The 17591-nt window shown below is 50.4% G+C and overlaps 1 protein-coding gene across 1 annotated transcript; it reads left to right on the forward strand.

Moving 5' to 3' along the window:
* Nucleotides 1–75: 75 nt before the first annotated feature.
* On the forward strand, nt 76–17205 carry TRIP13 (thyroid hormone receptor interactor 13; the record flags this gene model as incomplete). The annotated part of the gene is made up of 13 exons (XM_080710959.1): nt 76–167; nt 1160–1325; nt 4686–4815; nt 5979–6034; nt 6856–6946; nt 9014–9086; nt 10257–10320; nt 11058–11144; nt 11292–11398; nt 12270–12423; nt 15168–15280; nt 16077–16146; nt 17116–17205. The coding sequence occupies 13 exons, from the start codon at nt 76–78 to the stop codon at nt 17203–17205; spliced, it is 1293 nt and encodes a 430-aa protein (XP_080567085.1).
* Between the last annotated feature and the right edge of the window lie 386 nt (nt 17206–17591).

Here is a 17591-nt window from a genome sequence, read left to right on the forward strand (position 1 = left end):
GCCGAGCGCTTCCGGGTCAGAGGGCGCGCGGCGCATTCGAAGCGCGCGGCGGATTCGAAGCGCGCGGGCGGCGCCATGGACCAGGCGGCGGGCGAGCTGAAGCAGGCGCTGCCCTGCGTGGCCGAGGCGCCCGCCGTGCACGTGGAGGTGCTGCAGCGCGGCGGCAGGTGGGCAGGGCGGCGGCCTCCGTGCGCCGTCAGCGGGTTTCGTTAGTAATAGCGGTGGCCGCGGGCGTGGCGGCACGCTTGGGATCCAGCCTCGGGAGGCGGGGACGGGATCGCGGTTCAGGGACAGCCTCGGCTACTCAGGCCCTCTGCAACTCGGTTTCAAAATAAAGAATAGAAAGTAGGACCCGGGTGTAGCTCGGAGGCAGAATGCCCCTGGGTTCCACCCCCAGTATCACAAAATAAGTAAATAAATAGGGTGTGAGGTAGAATGCCTCTGTGCGCCACCCCCCCACAGTACCGCAAAATAAATAAATAAACAGGGTTGGAGGTGTAGCTTGGACATAGAATGCCTCTGGCTTCCACCCCAGTACCGCAATAAATAAATAAAATAAGTGGCGGTGGCCAGTTTCTATCGGTGCTTATCGTATGCCAGGCCTTGTCCTAAACCCCGTTGACTACTCTTCCGGGGAACCCAACTGTGCGTGGTGACAGGCTCCTGTAATCCCAGTACTTGAGAGGCAAGACAGGAGGCTGGCAGCCTCAAAGCCAGCCTCAGCAGTTGTGCAAGACTTTCCACAACCTAGTGAAACCCTGATTCTTGGGTAGAGTGGGGAACAGATTGCAATCGAAGAGTTGGAAAGAAGTAGAACAATAGGCTGTTTAAAAAAAAATGAAAAGGCCTGGAGATGTAGTTCAGAGGTGGAACGGCCCTGGATCCCACCCCCATACACACACACACACAAGAGGAGAGCGGCGAGGCGAGGACTCTTAGTGTCGCCCTCTCCTCCTAGTGAGGACTTGAGGGTGGCTTCCTGAGGTCACGTAGGTAGTGGTGGAATGGCAGGCCCAGGGTGGTCTTAGATTCCATTCCCAAGCAGGCCATCACCAGTCTCTTCTTAACTAATGATTGCTTTTGTGTGGTATGAGTTTTCAAAAAGAATATAAAAGTGCTTTAATTTTCGTCTTTTATGATGTTTTGTTTGTCTTCCTAGCACGGCAAAAAAAGAAGATATAAAAACAAGTGTTTGGAAGCTGCTCAACAGGCACAATATTGTGTTTGGTGACTACATGTGGACTGAGTTTGATGAACCTTTTCTGACAAGAAATGTGCAGTCTGTGTCTATTGTTGACACAGAGTTAAAGGTCAAAGACTCTCAGGTAACTAAGTCACAATACCAGCGGTGGTTAACTCTTACTTGAATACAAAACCAGTGCCACGACTAACATAGTTATCAGTTATTTGACCTAACTGGTAACTGTGCAGTTCTCAAGATATATATGAAAAAACACTTTTGCGTGTTGTTAATAACCAGCAATTTGAAATATCTTAACTTTCTACCAGAGATTGCCTAAACAAATGTGATATATCTTTACTAAGTATGATATAGATATTAAAAAGAAATCAATTCCTAACCGGCATGATCACGCATACCTGTAATTCCAGTACTTGGGAAGCTGAAACAGGAAAATCATAGGTTCAAAACCAGCATATGATAACTTAGCTAGACCTTATTTCAAAATTTAAAATATTAGGTTGGGTATTTAGCTCAGAGTTGAATGCCCTGAATTCAATCCCCAGTACCACAAAAAAAAAAAAAAAGAGATTTCTATCTATTCGGTGTCTCTGAGCTATAATCGGTGGGGAAAGACACAGAAAACTGTGTGGTTCCAGCCCCTGTCAGTGTACACCTTCACCACAGCGCTTGGCCGAGGAGCTGCATCAGGGTCACAGAAACATTCCGTTCAACAAATTATGGAAAATAGCTCAGATCCTTCACTTGAACTTTTTAAATCAATTAGAGGAGCGACATGCCGCAGTAGTTACATCGGACCCCTTCTCTTTCTGTAGGCTATGTTACACCAAAGCTCTTCCTCTGATTGCCGCTCAGTTACCCCAGTGGAAACCAACACCCTAAAATAAAACTAACTTCTCTGTTTATCAACCACCAGCCAAATGGTTTCTTCGTTCCCCTCTCTTCTCTTTTGCATTAACTTGCATGAATCATGACTCCAGTCTGGTACCTATAAGGGTCTCCGAGCCCCAAGCACACAACCATTCTCCGCTGCTGTAAATTCAGTATCCAGAAGAATGAAACAGTACAGTATTTGAATAGGAAACAGCCAACATGATAAACTATTAATTCAACCTGGAGATTCCCATAAGGATTGGTTAGCATAAAAGAAAGATAACTTTGAAGAATGTATGGTAATATCAGGTGCATGACAGATATATAAAATTCTACCTCCAGGCTATACTCCCAGACCTTTTTTTTTTTTTTTTTTTTTTGTGGTACTGGGGTTCCTGGAAGCCCTTCTACCTCCGGGCTACACTCCCAGACACCTATTTTGTATTTTTATTTGGAAACAGGGTCTCTTAAGCCAGCACACGCGCCTGGCTTCGAACCTGCGAGATCCTCCTGTCTCTGCCTCCCAAGTGCGGGGATTACAAGCGTGCGCCACCACGCCCGGCTCCCAGACCTATTTTATACTTTATTTGGAAACAGGGTCTCACTAAGTTGCTGAGAGCTTCACTAAGTAGCTGAGGCTGGCTTTGAACCTGCGCGATCCTCCTGTCTCAGCCTCCCAAGCGTCGGGATTACAAGTGTGCACCACCATGCCCGGCCAGATATGTAAAATTCTATATAGTAACACTATCCCTCAGGCAACATCCAGTTCATCTCAGAGTTGGTGCCTGTTCAATTTTTAGATGGTTTTTTAATTCATGTCTTGTTTTCCTAGTTCTTGATAAAACAAGTGACTTTCCATTAAGTCCTGAACATTTGAGATGTTGTATTATGGGGCATTTTATATCCTGTCTGATTCTTCGTTGAGTAAGCAGTCTCTGTTGGGGGCCAGGTAGGTTTGTATGTTCAGCTTCCCGTGGGGTCCTTCTGACACTGGCAAAGTGGGGCACTGGCTCACACTGCTTTGAAATGTGTGGGTTAGAAATACGGCTTCCCCTCATTTGAGCGCCAGGGACGCCGTCCTGACAAAAGGGGGGTGCAAACTGAGTTACCGCTGAGCAGCAGTGCTAGTCAGCTCTCTGTCAGGCCCTCTTTGAATAGACAGGAGGAGTGGGCCAACTCCAGCCACTTGGTTGCTGGTTAGTGAGGTGGAAGCTCAGCTCCCCGTGGGCCCGTTGCCCTCAGAGAGGGAGAAGCAGAGAGCCATAGGGCAGCTGCACCTCAGCCTGCCTATTGATGGGGAGTTGAGGCTCAGCCTCTGCTAGGTGAGCTTGATACTCTCAAGATTTGGGGGTCTTGGATACCTGGCTAAATCTAGAGCCAGGCAAAGACTGGATCAGCTTGTAAGAAAGTTATGACAAACCAGAGGATGGGGACATGTCAGAACTCAGAACCTGAGATAGTTTAGCTCCCAGCGGCTGAATCTGGAATAGCTGGTGTGGCAGTGAATAATGTGGCATTGGGTTATAACCAGAGTGTGAGGGACTGTGTCTAAATCCTTAGTGATACAAGCAAATGACTAAATAAGTAGGGGGGCTGCAAAGAGTCTTCATAGGCTGTGAGGCTGTGTGTGCATGGCCCCTTCAAGAGAGGACAGGGCTCTTCCTCACTGCGGTCCTTGGCTGTACACCCACTTGGTATCCCATGCCCAAACAGTGACAGTGGAAGACGACGTGGTGACTCCTCGGTGGAGCTATGGACAGTGCTGTCACCGAGTCCTCACAAGTCACCGCCCGCGCCATGTGTGCCTCCTGCGTGCACTGAAGGGATGCATGAAAAGATACCTCACCTCTCTGGGTTTCTTCTGAAACTAAGCATCCCAGTCTCATTTAGAGAGAAAATAACAAACATTTGAGAAAAGTAACAAAGATAGCCAAGTTGGAAAAAGAAACCACGTGTGGAAGAGCTGTGTCTCTGCTCAGATGTGAGCACTTCCAAACTTACAGGGCTTTTTATTCTTTCTGTATTGTGCATTTTTCTCAATAAGCATGTGTTATTTTGCAATGAAAAAAACTAGCAAAGTTTGTTTATTTAAAATACGGAACACTTCACAAATTTGTGTGTCATCCGTGCACAGAGGCCATGCCAAACTTCTCTATCGTTCCGATTTTAGCATGTGCTGCTGAAGCGGGCACACAGTTTGTTTTTAATGTAGAGGGAGGTTGTATAGACATCTCAAGAAGAGCTCATCCTAAATCTGGACTAAAATAGCAGCCATTTTGAGAACTAGTTTTTGGTTTTTTTTTTTTTTTGGTGGTACTAGGGATGGAACCCAGGGGCCTTCTACCTCTGGGCTACACTCCCAAACCTATTTTTATATATTTTATTTGGAAACAGGGTCTCTTAAACCAGCCGAAGCTGGCCTCGAACCTGCGCGATCCTCCTGTCTCAGCCTCCCAAGCGCGGGGATGACAAGCATGCACCACCACACCCAGCTGAGAACTAGTTTCTAATATACTGTACACTTCAGTTTTACTCTTGGATGTTGTGTGCGTAGCTGGAATTAAGAGGTTCTGAAGTGTAGATGGACTTGCTTTCTTCCTCTCACCAACAGCCCATCGACTTGAGTGCTTGCTCCGTGGCACTGCACATCTTCCAGCTGAATGAAGATGGCCCCAGCAGTGAGAACCTGGAGGAGGAGACAGAAAACATCATTGCAGCAAGTCACTGGGTGCTGCCGGCAGGTACAGCGCCGTGACTGGCCGCCGGCCAGGAGAGCTGGGTCGCAGGGCTGCAGGCCCAGGCTTGTTGAGCCAGTCTCTGAGATCCGTTCAGCAGATTTGTGGGATGTTTTATCTCTTGTAAAATGGAGAGTATATCACTGTGTTAGCTCTCTCTTGGGTGAAAAATACTTAAGATAATCAGCTCACAAAGAGAATCTGTTTTGGGCCTCATGGCTTCTCTGCAGGGAGAGACCTGTTTGCTTTGTGACTGAGTACAAAAGAGTCACAGCCCACCATCCCTTTCAAGGGCCCACCCCCAGTGACCCGAATCCATTAGGCCCCGCCTCTTAAGGTTCCACCTCCTCCCAGTAGTGCTGAGTTGAGGACCATGCCTCAGCACGGGGGCCTTTGAGGGCCATTCCTGATCCAGCCTATAGCGTTCAGAAGAGAAAGTAGAGGTGTCTGGTGTAAGCCCGCGTTGCTCCTCTGGACAAGCCCTCGAGTGACTACCTGGGATCACTGTGGCGCTGCTCTCCTCCACTGCCTTCCTCCCTGCTGGGCTCCCCTTTCTCCTGCTTTCTCCATGCTTTCTGGGCCTTTGCATGTTAGTTCTAGCAGGTAGAGTCGGGTTAATTTTGTCATCAAGTGTAATGGCTGAAGCTCATCCTACCATGCGGAGAGAACTTAGGTTAAAGCCTAGGTCCACAAAAGAAGATTGTGTGTGCTAACAAGAAATATAAAGTGATTCTTTTGCTCCACTTAATTGTCTTTTGAAGGTCATGTAACTGGCATTTGTTTTGCCTCTTTAATCTTAAGGAGAGTTGAGAGCTGGGCGTGGTGCTGCATGCTTGTAATCCCAGTACTTGGGAGGCTGAGACAGGATGATCACAGGTTCGAAGCCAGCCTCAGAAGCTTAGTGAGGCTCTCAGCAACTTAGTGAGACCCTGCTTCCAAATAAAATGTAAACTAGGTCTGGGGGTGTAGCCCGGAGGTAGAAGGCCCCTGGTTTCCATCCCCAGTACCACACAGGCACGCAGAATTGAGCTTTGAAGGCAGATGGAGGCCTGTACCCTTGCTGTATCAGAACCATGGTCGCGATGTGGGGAGCGTGAGGCTGGAGGCTGGCTGGCAGGTGTGGTGCCGACTTCCCTGAAGTCAGGGCTTTGTTCTCTTCTGTCTCACAGCTGAGTTCCATGGACTGTGGGACAGCCTAGTGTACGATGTGGAAGTCAAATCACATGTAAGTTGCTGTCCTTTTCTGAAGAATCTTGTCGTGCTGACCTGGTCCCCCGAGCCCTCAGCGCTTTTGGCTTTGGAGCCCTGCCCTCAGCAGCCCGTGACCTGGGCACCTGACCTCCAGGCCTGCCCCAGCAGCCCGTGACCTGGGCACCTGACCTCCAGGCCTGCCCCAGCAGCCCGTGACCTGGGCACCTGACCTCCAGGCCTGCCCCAGCAGCCCGTGACCTGGGCACCTGACCTCCAGGCCTGCCCCAGCAGCCCGTGACCTGGGCATCTGACCTCCAGGCCTGCCCCAGCACACAGCTGGCCCCTGGGCGGTTCACTGGGGAGAGAAGGAGAAGGGGCTAGGAGGTGAAGACCGTTTATTTTGAATTATGCTCTCCCTGGGAGCCCTCGGCTTAGGGAGGCAGTGCAAAAGGAGAAGGCAGGCAGGTCCAAGAGAGGCCCGACTCGTCCTGCTTCCTCAGCGGGTGCGCCAGGAGGCTGCTGCTTGGCCGCCCAGAGTCCCAGCCAGACGTCCCCTGCACTTGCCCCCGCTGTTTTCTGAGGAGGAGCCAGTTTGCTGCTGCCCGATCGTTCCTCAGTGGTTCTTTTTAATGCCAGTGTTTTAAGTGAAAGCCATCGCATGAAGTAACTGCCACGTGTCCTCGCCTTTGTCAGATGCTTCTAGAGTGAAAGCCTGTGCGCTGTCCCTCGGCCGAGCGCGGCAGTTGCGGTGCCACGCAGGCAGCCTTGCCATCCTCGCTCAGGGACAGCTTCGCCGCACAGTGCTTGGGAGTCTGCCTCATCGTGCCTTTACCTGATCCTGCTCTCTCCTGGCAGCTCCTTGATTACGTGATGACCACCATGCTGTTCTCCGACAAGAATGTCGACAGTAACCTCATCACCTGGAACCGAGTGGTGCTGCTGCACGGTGAGCCTGCAGCCTGGGTGTGACCAGATGTGTGGCCTGAAGCCGAAGCTCAGCTTCACTCTTTCACGGTCCTTCTGCACGGAGTTAACAGCTCTCTGTTTTCTGAAGGAGCCAGAATTCTAGAATGTTCCTTGTCTGAGAACCTGCCCAGCTCACAACATTCAGGCATTTGGTACATGACCGTTCATTTAGCAGCTAACTGGTTTCTGCCTTGTAACTTTCTTATATTAAATAACTGCCTTATTTTTTCAACTGATTTTTTTTTGTGTGTGTGTGGTACTGAGGATGGAACCCAGGGTCATTCTACCTCCAGGCTACACCCTCAGCCCTATTTTTTATCTTTTATTTTTGAAACAGGGTCTCACTGATTTGCAAACGGCCTGGATAAGTAACAGGCTGTCTGCGAACTGTGATCCTCTGGTCTCCACCTCCCAAATGCTGGGATTACAAGCGTGCACCACCACACCCGGCTGATTTTTTTTTTTTTTTTTTTTTTTTTAAGGATAACAACTATCTCTTCTTTCTCTAGATTATCAGGGCTTCACTTTGTGAGAGTAGGTTCCAAAAGCCATATTTTTAAGGAAACCAGGTTCTTCTCAGAATATATTAATGGTTTCTATTTTTTCCACTGTCCCTGGGTAGAAAGGACACCAAGGGGTTGAGCGAAATCAAGAACACCCAAATTATGGCAAGGCAGAATCTCAGAGTAGCCTTTTAATGCCAATTAAGACTATATGATTTTCCATAGTCTTTAAAAAAGTGTCTTAAATAGCAGATATCCCAGCCTACTGTCCTAATAGCAGGGTTGGAGAAGGCAATAGGTATTAATTAGCAAAACAGATTATTTCCTGTTCAGGGTCAGGTTTTGTATTTCCTGTGTATTGGTGAAAACACAGAATGTCAGAGCAGAACATGTCTCTTATTCCATTCGGGCATTTGTGTCCGTTCCCCCCCCCCCCACACACACACCCATTGGTCACTGCGGAGCTTCTGTGAGGCACTGGGCAGGGAGTGACCAGAGAGCCCTTCCCGGTGCTGTGAGATAACCAACTTCTAAAGAAAAAGGGGCTATTTCTGCTCAGTGCCAAAGGGCTCAGTCCAGGGTAGTTGACCTTGCTTTTGGCCAGTGAGGGACATCGCAGCTTGGTGGGAGCATGGGACCAGTGAAGTCTGTCGCGTGTGCTAGAGCGAGCAAGAGGAAGAGACCGGGTCCCACCTCCAGGGCACCCACTGGCCTAGGACCTCCCACCACGTTGGAGAGTCTTAGTTCCCACCACTCCCAGTAGCACCAACCTGGGGAACAAGCCGTTAACACATGGCCTTGTCCAGTCCAGACCCAAATTGTGGCATGACTCTTGGTTTTGTGGTACAGGCTGCTTAGGGTTCTCTCTGAAAGACAAGGCACTTTGGGTTGTAGGAGCAGAGTCCTGACAAGGTGGCTGCCCTTCACCTCTGTTCACTGAAAGAGGCTTTGAGGGGTGCTTTGGTGGGCGGTTATCACAGAAGAGTGTCACCAAGACGTAGATCAGAAAATGCAGTGCTCACCAGAACAGAAGTAGTATGTTTGGAGGTCGGGAGCGGGAAACCAGAAATACAAGTGAAGTCCTTGGTAGTAGGAAAGAGAGGAGACTTATAAATTGTATTGATAAGCCGGGCATCGTAGCACATTGTAATCCCAGTGCTTGGGAGGTTGAGACAGGAGAATCGCAGGTTCATGGCCAGCCTCAGCTACTGAGGCCCTCCACAACTTAGACCCAATTTCAAAATAAAGAATGAAAAATAGGGCTGTAGGTGTAGCTCAGGTAGAATGCCACTGGGCTCAATACGCAGTACCGCAAAAAAAAAAATAAATAAATAAATAAATAAATAAAGTGCATTGGTAGTATTTCATAGCCTTTAAGCTGTTCAGACTTCTTTATAATTTAACAAATAACATTTACAATAATAATGTTAATAGCATTTAACTCAGTTTCTAGTTTTATATTTAGTGGACAATGCAATCTCTATAATTTTAAGACATTTATTCCAGCACCAGCTTAAAACATATTTTCTTGGCTCTTGTTACAGGTCCTCCAGGAACTGGGAAAACATCCCTGTGTAAAGCCCTAGCCCAGAAACTGACCATCAGATTGTCAAGCAGGTAACTGCTGACCTGAGAGAAGAGAGCAGTCTTGTGATGTATAAAAACGTGGTGTTCTGTTGTTTGTGGTGCTGAGGATTGAACCCAGGTGCTCTACCACCCAGCTATATCCCTGGACCTTTTTATTTTTTTATTTTGAGACAGTTTCACCAAGTTGATGGGGTTGGCCTCAGATTTGTGATTTTCCTGCCCTAGCCCCCAAGTAGCTGAGCCTACAGGTGTGTGCCACGGTTAGGATTATTTCATTTTAATCATTTAAATGAGTAGTAAGGTTCCTCTCTTTCAGTGTAAGTTTGTTCATTCCTTTGTACCCAGGGTGTTCTTAATTTTTATTTCAATCTTATGAAATGTCTGAGCCTTGCTCTGGTAGTATGATCTGTCCCCTAGCTTGGGGAGGTGAGTGCTCTTCCTTGGTTCCCTCAGTGGCTAAGGGGGGAGGTGCCTCTCGACATAACCAGGGTGGTGGTGGGGCTTACTCCCAGGCACTGGGATTATAGGTGTGCACCCCCACGCCCAGCTTATAACTAATCTTGTTTAGTCTTTAACCCAATCTTCATCTCATTAGGTTTTCTTTATCAACTTGACCCCCCTTTTATAAACAGTAAGAGTCATTGTTCTTTTTCTCTTTTTTTTTTTTTGGTTTTTTGTTTTTTGGTGGTACTGGGGTTCCTGGAAACCTTTCTACCTCTGGGATACACTCCCAGACCTATTTTATATTTTATTTGGAAACGGTCTCTTAAGCCAGCAGGGCTGGCTTTGAACTTGGGTGGTCCTCCTGTCTCTGCCTCCCAAGTGCGGGGATTACAAGCGTGCGCCACCACACCCGGCTTTTATTCTTTTTTTTAAACAGAATGCCAGAGATACTTTCTGAAAAATTCTTCTGTGGACCTGTGAGTTGAGAAAGCCGTAAAAGCACCAAGCAGTTGGCTTCTCTCACCTGGGCCTGTTTCCTGTTGGGTGGGTCAGGAGCTGGGTGTGTGCAGGTCTCCCATCCTCCTAGGTGATGGAGCAGTGTACGCTCCAGGTGCCAGTCATCCTCAGAGGGCCAGGTGGACCAATCCCCAGGTCCACACACACACACAAGGGAGCACAACAGGAGCGGCTGCCACTGGGAATGTCACTGGACTGGTTTGTACAGTAATCTTCTTTCCTCTGTTTTTATCATCTTAGGTACCGATATGGCCAGTTAATTGAAATAAACAGCCATAGCCTCTTTTCTAAGTGGTTTTCAGAAGTAAGTATTAAGTATTCTGATTGTCTGGATTGTTACACGTAGAGTTGAAAATCAGTGTCCCATATTATTGGAAAATACCTCAGACCCTTAATCTTCCAGGGAGAACAGGTGGGACGGGGACACGCACAGGAGTCACTGCAGCCAGAGAAGGGCTGCAGGGCTGCGTAGGGCTTGGAGACAAGAGGGCTGCGAGCCCTTCTGGGCCATACGGACCCCAGGCCACGGGTGGGACAGGACATGCAGCAGATGCTTTGGAGGCAGCAGATCTGCCTTCTCGAGGACTGTATGCTCTACTGAGCAGCCCCTGGGGCTCTTGGGGCTGTCTGAACTGAGGGGGTCCAGCCGGGTGGCAGTGTGGGTACCCCTTACTGCTGGGAGGCTGTGCCGTAGGCACCGGTGCCGGTGTGTGCCTGGGGGCCAGCAACCAGACACAGAATGGCCTGCCAGCTTGCATGTTGGCATGTATGACCTGTCCTGGTGGGTGAGCTTACACATGAGCACAGCCCTGGGCAAGAGCAGGTGTGGGCTTGGGTCTCAGCATCCTGATGTAGGAAGGCACAAGAGTGTTCAAACTGACCTCTTGCTGTGCTGGCCTGGATCCTCTGACCTGGGGAGTTTTGCAGAGGTCATGAGGATTGCTGGGCTTTTGGGACCAACTGGGGATGCAGGCTGTGTTGGTGTGTGTGCACCTGGGGCATGTGGACTGTGGATTGACACTCAGAGTATTTTGGTTTCAGAGTGGCAAGCTGGTCACGAGGATGTTCCAGAAGATTCAAGACTTGATTGATGATAAGGAAGCTCTGGTGTTCGTGTTGATCGATGAGGTGGGTGTGCACTGGTGTTCATACTCCTATGGGCAGCCTGCTCTGCTCTGGGCTGCCGCTCACAGGTCCTGCTGTATCTGGTGCTCTGCACAGGCCTCTTCCATGCCCTGGCTCTGCCGTCCGTTGTGATGACTGCTCTCCCCACAGGTGGAGAGCCTCACGGCTGCTCGCAATGCTTGCAGGGCTGGTGCTGAGCCATCAGATGCTATCCGCGTGGTCAATGCTGTCTTGACCCAGATCGACCAGATTAAAAGGTATACTGGGAGCAGGGTATGGTGGCGCGTGCCTGTAATTCCAGTACTCAGGAGGCTGAGACAGGAGAATAGCAGGCTGGATGATAGCCTTGACAATTTAGTGAGTCCTTCAGCAATTTTCAAAATAAAGAAAATAGGGCTGAGGGTGTAGCTCAGAGGTAGAATGATTCTGGACTCATTCCCCAGTGCCAAGAAGGAAGGAAGGAAGGAAAGAAGGAAGGCAGGCAGGCAGGCAGGCAGGCAGGCTGCTTGGACAGGCAGCAGCTCCGCAGGTGCTAAAGCAGGATGGCTGCCAGCTCTGGATTGCACTCTGGCTCTTAGTTACATGTGCATTTGGCATCAGTAGTGGCTGTTAGTGCACAGAGTGTAGCATCTGTACTTAATGCATATTTTAGAAAGTAAGTGGTTTTACCTGGGCGTGGTGGCACACACTTGTAATCCCAGTACTTGGGAGGCTGAGACAGGAGGATCGCAGGTTCACAGCCAGCCTCACCTACTTAGTGAGGCCCTGTTTCAAAATAAGTAATAAAAAATAGCTGGGGGTGTAGCTCAGGTAGAAGGCCCCTAGGTTCAATCCCCAGTACTGGAAAAACAAAAAAACTTGGATGTGGCAGCAGCCTTGCAGAGAGAGGACAGTAGCCTGAGGTGCCAACGCGTCTGGCAGCACCAGCCATTGTGCTGGCCAAGGGCTGCCACCTGCTCGCCTTGCTGGGAAAAGAGCTTTGGGTGAGCTTCATGTCCTGTTCTGTCATCCTGCACAGCAGGCCAGGGCCTGTTGTCATTTTACCCAGAGGGGTCAGGCCTTGGGTGGCACGTGACTCGGTCGCTCAGGTGAGCAGTCACTCTGGTCCCTGCCTTCTGGCCTCACCAGGCATTCCAATGTGGTGATTCTGACCACTTCCAACATCACTGAGAAGATCGACGTGGCCTTCGTGGACAGGGCTGACATCAAGCAGTACATCGGGCCGCCCTCCGCAGCAGCCATCTTCAGAATCTACCTTTCTTGTTTGGAGGAATTGATGAAGGTACTTTAAAAAATCACTAAGTTTCTTATTTATTCTTAGTGATTGGCATAACTTAAACAAGTTTGGATACAAATAAGATGTTTCAAGAAAGCATTGCTCATCTTAAATTGAAACTTGTAGTTTTATTGTGTCAAGTTGAGCTAATAGTCTAAATTGTGGCTACAGACTAAATATTTTTGTTCTTCTGACATGCTGTGATCATCACTTTTCATTATGTGAGGTGCCATTGTCAGGAGGTTAGTGAGTGGGTCATGGTCGGCCTTTTGGGCACATCCTGGTTCTTAACCTGTCCTGGCCTTTATAAGACTCCTGCCTCCTGGAACTAGATTCCCTTACCTGGAAAGAACAAAAATAGGCTCAGTGCACAGGTTACACTGATAGAGATCATAGTTCAAAACTCATCTGAGTCAAGGTGCTCATAGTTCACATGCTCTCTTCAGAAATAGTCAGTCCAAGCTGGGCGTGGTGGGCACGCTTGTAATCCCTGCGCTTGGGAGGCGGAGACAGGAGAATCGCTCAGGTTTGAAGCCAGCCGCACTGGCTTAAGAGACCCTGTTTCCAAATAAAAATATAAAATAGGTCTTGGAGTGTAGCCCAGAAGTAGAAGGGCTTCCAGGAACCCCAGTACCACACACAAAAAAAAAAAAAGAAAGAAAGAAAGAAAGAGTCCACAGCTGTCATCTGACTGAAGGAGGTAGTTCACGGGCTGTCATCCGACTGAAGGGGGTAGTCCACAGCTGTCATCAGACTGAAGGGGGTAGTCCACGGGCTGTCCTCTGACTGAAGGGGGTAGTCCACAGCTGTCATCCGATTGAAAGGGTTAGTCCACAGCTGTCATCAGACTGAAGGGGGTAGTCCACAGCTGTCATCCGACTGAAGGGGGTAGTCCACAGCTGGCATCCGACTGAAGGGGTTAGTCCACAGCTGTCATCTGACTGAAGGGGGTAGTTCACAGGCTGTCATCAGACTGAAGGGGGTAGTCCACAGCTGGCATCCGACTGAAGGGGGTAGTTCACAGCTGTCATCTGACCAAAAGTCATAATTTGTGGGCTGTTGTAGTTCACAGGTAGTCATCTGCTAAAGGGGGTAGTTCAGGGACTGTCCTGACTGAAAGTCACAGTTCATTGGCTATGGCCTTACTGAAAGTTGTAGTTCACAAGCTGTCCTCTGACTGGAGGGAATAGTTCACAAGCTGACACTGACTGTGTCATAGTTCATGGGTTGTCACTTGACTGAAAGTTGTAATTCACAGGGTCATCTGACTAAAAGTCATAGTTCACGGGCTGTCGCCTGACTGGAAATTGTAGTTCACAGGTTGTCACCTGACTAAAAGTTGACGTTCACAGGCCGTCCTCTGGCATCACAAGCTGCTGGAGCATGCTTTGAGCCTTGAGTTCAGGGAACCTGTGCAGCAGCCAAGCAAGCCAGCGATTGAGGATGGGAGCAGTAATTGGCATGGGAGTGTTGTTGCCACCAGTGGACAGGGTGGATTGATGCCTCCTGCAGCCACTGACTGACAGCACAGGGCAGCGGCCTCACTGTCTGCAACCAGGATGGCATGGCCTCCTTTGGATGGGGGTGAGAGCTGACCTCCACCGTCGGCCCCCTGAGAGTGTACCAGGCCACATAGTCCTGGTTTTGTGTGGGCTGAGAGGAGGAAGGGGCCCTGCAGGTCTTTGACGTGAGAATGCGTGTGACCCGAGGGAGTGTTGTACTGAGCTTTGCTGCGGAGGAGCCAGCTGATCCAGGCCCTGGTGTGCTGGGTGTGGCCTCTGCCCTCGCGGTGGGCATTCTTGCTACTTATGCCCTGAATCTGGGGGAGGTGCTGAGGCTTAGCTTCGGGTGCAGACTTTTCTGGGAGCTGAGAACATAGTGCAGTTCTTAGTCCAGGCAGTTTATCGAAATCAAGTCTTTCAGACGTTAGCATGGATGTTTGGCCAGTCCTGAGAGATGCTGGTAAATAACTGGGGTTGCACTCTGTTAGCGCCCTGTGATCTGTGGCATCAGAGTTCCTGCTGGAGGAGCAGAACAGGCCTGCACCGAGGGCGCTACAGGGAACCCCAGGCGCCACTTTGTGAGTAAGGTGGGAAGCCCATGGAACTCTGAGCAGGCGTTTCTACCACAGCCTCCCCAGACCTCCAGATGTTGAGAAGAAATGGTTTCTTCTTTCTCCTCTCTCCTGGTTCCCAACACAGAACATTTCACGTTAGAATTCAGTCGGTGAATCATCCTGACAGTTCAGCACAGCTGCTTGGAGCCTCCTCCAGGCAGCTGATCCCTGAGAGGAACTTTGGGACCCAGTGTCTGATCCTTGCCATTCCTCAGTCCCATCTTAACAACAACCCAGGACTCTTCTTTGAAAAGCAGTTAACATCTTGATTCCAGAGCCCAGCTCTGCCTTCCTGTGGGTTTGGACACGTCCCTCGAACAGCTCGGGCTGGGTGCCTCTAATTCCCTCCAGCTCTGATGTGCAGTGAAGAAATAGCTTGGCTAGAGCTCGGGATCGGTTGCTGTAGGTGACTGAGATGTGCTGTATTACTCGCATTTGTGTCTGTATTTAAAGAAGCATGGAGGTGTATGCTGGGGAGGAGAGGGTGCAGGCTCATCTTCGAGTGTCGGTGCATTTTGAGTGGTTGCTCTCCTTCCTTCTGTAAGGCGGGACATAGCTGCCTGTGATCTTACTGCCATCCCTCTGCCCCTTGTCCTGTGTAGACTGTCATAACTGCTCATGCTTCTGCTCCCAGTGCCAGATCATATACCCTCGCCAGCAGCTGCTGACCCTCCGAGAGCTGGAGATGATCGGCTTCATTGAAAACAACGTGTCAAAGTTGAGCCTTCTTTTGAGTGAAATTTCAAGGTACAAATTGACCTCACTTTTTAATCAAGAAAAATCCATTTGGTGAAGTAACTGGGGAGCCATGGTGTCCCAGCAGGCCAGAGAGGTCCTTAGAGGTGAGCTTTCAAGGTGCCCCGGAGGTGGACATGCACATGCACACGTGTTTGCATGTGTACAGAAACATGCAGACAGCCACCTCCTCCCAAAACACACGTGCCACCCAAGCACTGAGAAGGTGGCCTGCCTGCCCCAGGCCTGTGACTCCAGAGGGGGTGAGTTTGGTGATGGAGAGGCAGAGACAGGTAGGATATGAAGCAGAGCCCGCAGGGTTCAGTTAAGCACGGTCACCGTTGAGAAGCGGGGAGGGCGCACCCGTGGCTGTGAGGCAGGCTCACCGCGATCGCACCGGAGACCACCGTGGTGGTGCTCGAGTGGGGGAGGCAGGGAGGGCTCGGGTTTCCAACCAGAGGCTGGGCTTTATTCCAAAGCTGTGAGGCATGTGGAGAGTCGGGAGACTGCTGGTGTCTGTCGGGGTGACTTAAGTAAGAACAGGTCAAAGATGAAAGCAAAGGTTGGAGTTGTGAGGCTGGCCACCTGGGACCATTGGCAGCATGCCACGTGCCGAGCCCCACCGCTGACCCTCCTGGCGGGGTCCCACCTCGCCCCAGGGGCCCCGGGAGGGCACCTCATGAGGCCTGCTGTGGGGTCTCCTGAGCCAACCTTTTGGGCTCGGGGTTCACAGTAACAAGGAAACTAATCCTGAAATGAGCCAATTTTTGTATGCAATTGACCTCCGTGACCTTGGTTACTTACACAGGAAGAGCGAGGGCCTCAGTGGCCGGGTCCTAAGGAAACTCCCCTTTCTGGCTCATGCTCTGTACATCCAGGTGAGTCTCCCACGACCGTCCCCCACCACACCGCCGCTGGCCACAGGTCTTGGTCATACCAGGAACCCTCTGAATACCATCAGAGTCTGCCTTACTTATTTCAGTTTGTGAAAAGACAGTGTCCTGGGGCAAGAGAGCTAACCTCAACACCTTCAGGGTAGACTGCCATCTTGACTCCTTTAGAGGAAGGCAGCCGTGCCATGTGTCTGTGTACAATGAACACGCACACAGATACACCTCCTGTGTGGCTGAGAGCTCGTGCCTGGGGCCCACTCTGGTGCTTGTGCCCCTGAGTCTGGGGTTCTCTTCAACACAGAACAGTGATTTCCCAGCCAGTGCTGGGCCCCCAGCACAGGGCCGTCAGCCCAGGAGGGGTATCCCCACTTTCTTTTCCCCCTCTCCAGCAGCTGTTGGGTGGGGGCTCTGAGTGTCAGGAAGACACGCATCTCAAAGCAGCCCTTTCAGATCAGCCTCCTGGTGCCCTGCTGCCTGGCCAGTGGCAGCCTCTGTACTGGGAGCAGTACCCAGGGCTGAGGTGCCATTCAGTGGGACTTTGGTGCGGGGAGGCGAGGGTTCAAGGTGCCTGGGCTGTAGGATTCTCGGTTATAAAGCAGGAGTGCCCAGGGGGTTCCCAGAGGCCCAGGACATGAAGTGGGTCCTTTGGGAAGGGCTTCAGGGTAGCAGGCCTCAGGGTCCTGGATCTGGTCCCTACAACTTCTCTTCCTTCTTAGTGAGGTGGTGGCGCTCCTGGTGCTCACCTGCCCCTTCCAGCAGCCATTCTAACCTGCAGGAAGCAGGGAGTCAGATAGCTCACTGTTTGCCTCTGTGGGAAAGGGGCCTGGACAGGGGCCTACGTTCATTCAGCTGAGCTGAGCCCCCTTCCGACAGTCTGCACCAGGGCCCGGCGCTGCTGCTGGGTGGCCCCCACCAAGAACACAGGCCACCCAGCAGTGGTCTCTGTCCTTCCAGGCCCCCACCGTCACCCTTGAGGGCTTCCTCCAGGCCCTCTCTCTGGCAGTGGACAAGCAGTTTGAGGAGAAGAAGAAACTCTCGGTGTAGGCTTGACCCGGGGCACCCCGTCCGAGGTCTTCACGGAGGATTAGGAGGTGGCCCCACCTATTGACAGCAGCTGCGCTACAGGAACCCATCTGTAAAACCACTTGGATTTGCAAGCCAGAATGTAGGCAGCCGCGCTCTGTTGAAAGAAGGGATAAATTTACGTTATTTCAAAATATGTATTAAAAGGCAAGCAGCTTGCCGTTTCGTTGTTTTCAAGGGGTAGTTTAAGTTGTGTTTGCCTCTTGGTAAAGAAACATCTAAATGTGTTTATTCCCAGCTTGCCTCTATCTGATCAGACAGGATGTTAACAAGACTGGTGTAAAGTAACGGATACACGTGGCTATTACAGAAGCAGGAGAGAATGCTTATCACCTAATAAGTGTGTG

Source organism: Muscardinus avellanarius (genome assembly GCF_963383645.1).
Source record: "Muscardinus avellanarius genome assembly, chromosome: 1".
Lineage (NCBI taxonomy): Eukaryota > Metazoa > Chordata > Mammalia > Rodentia > Gliridae > Muscardinus > Muscardinus avellanarius.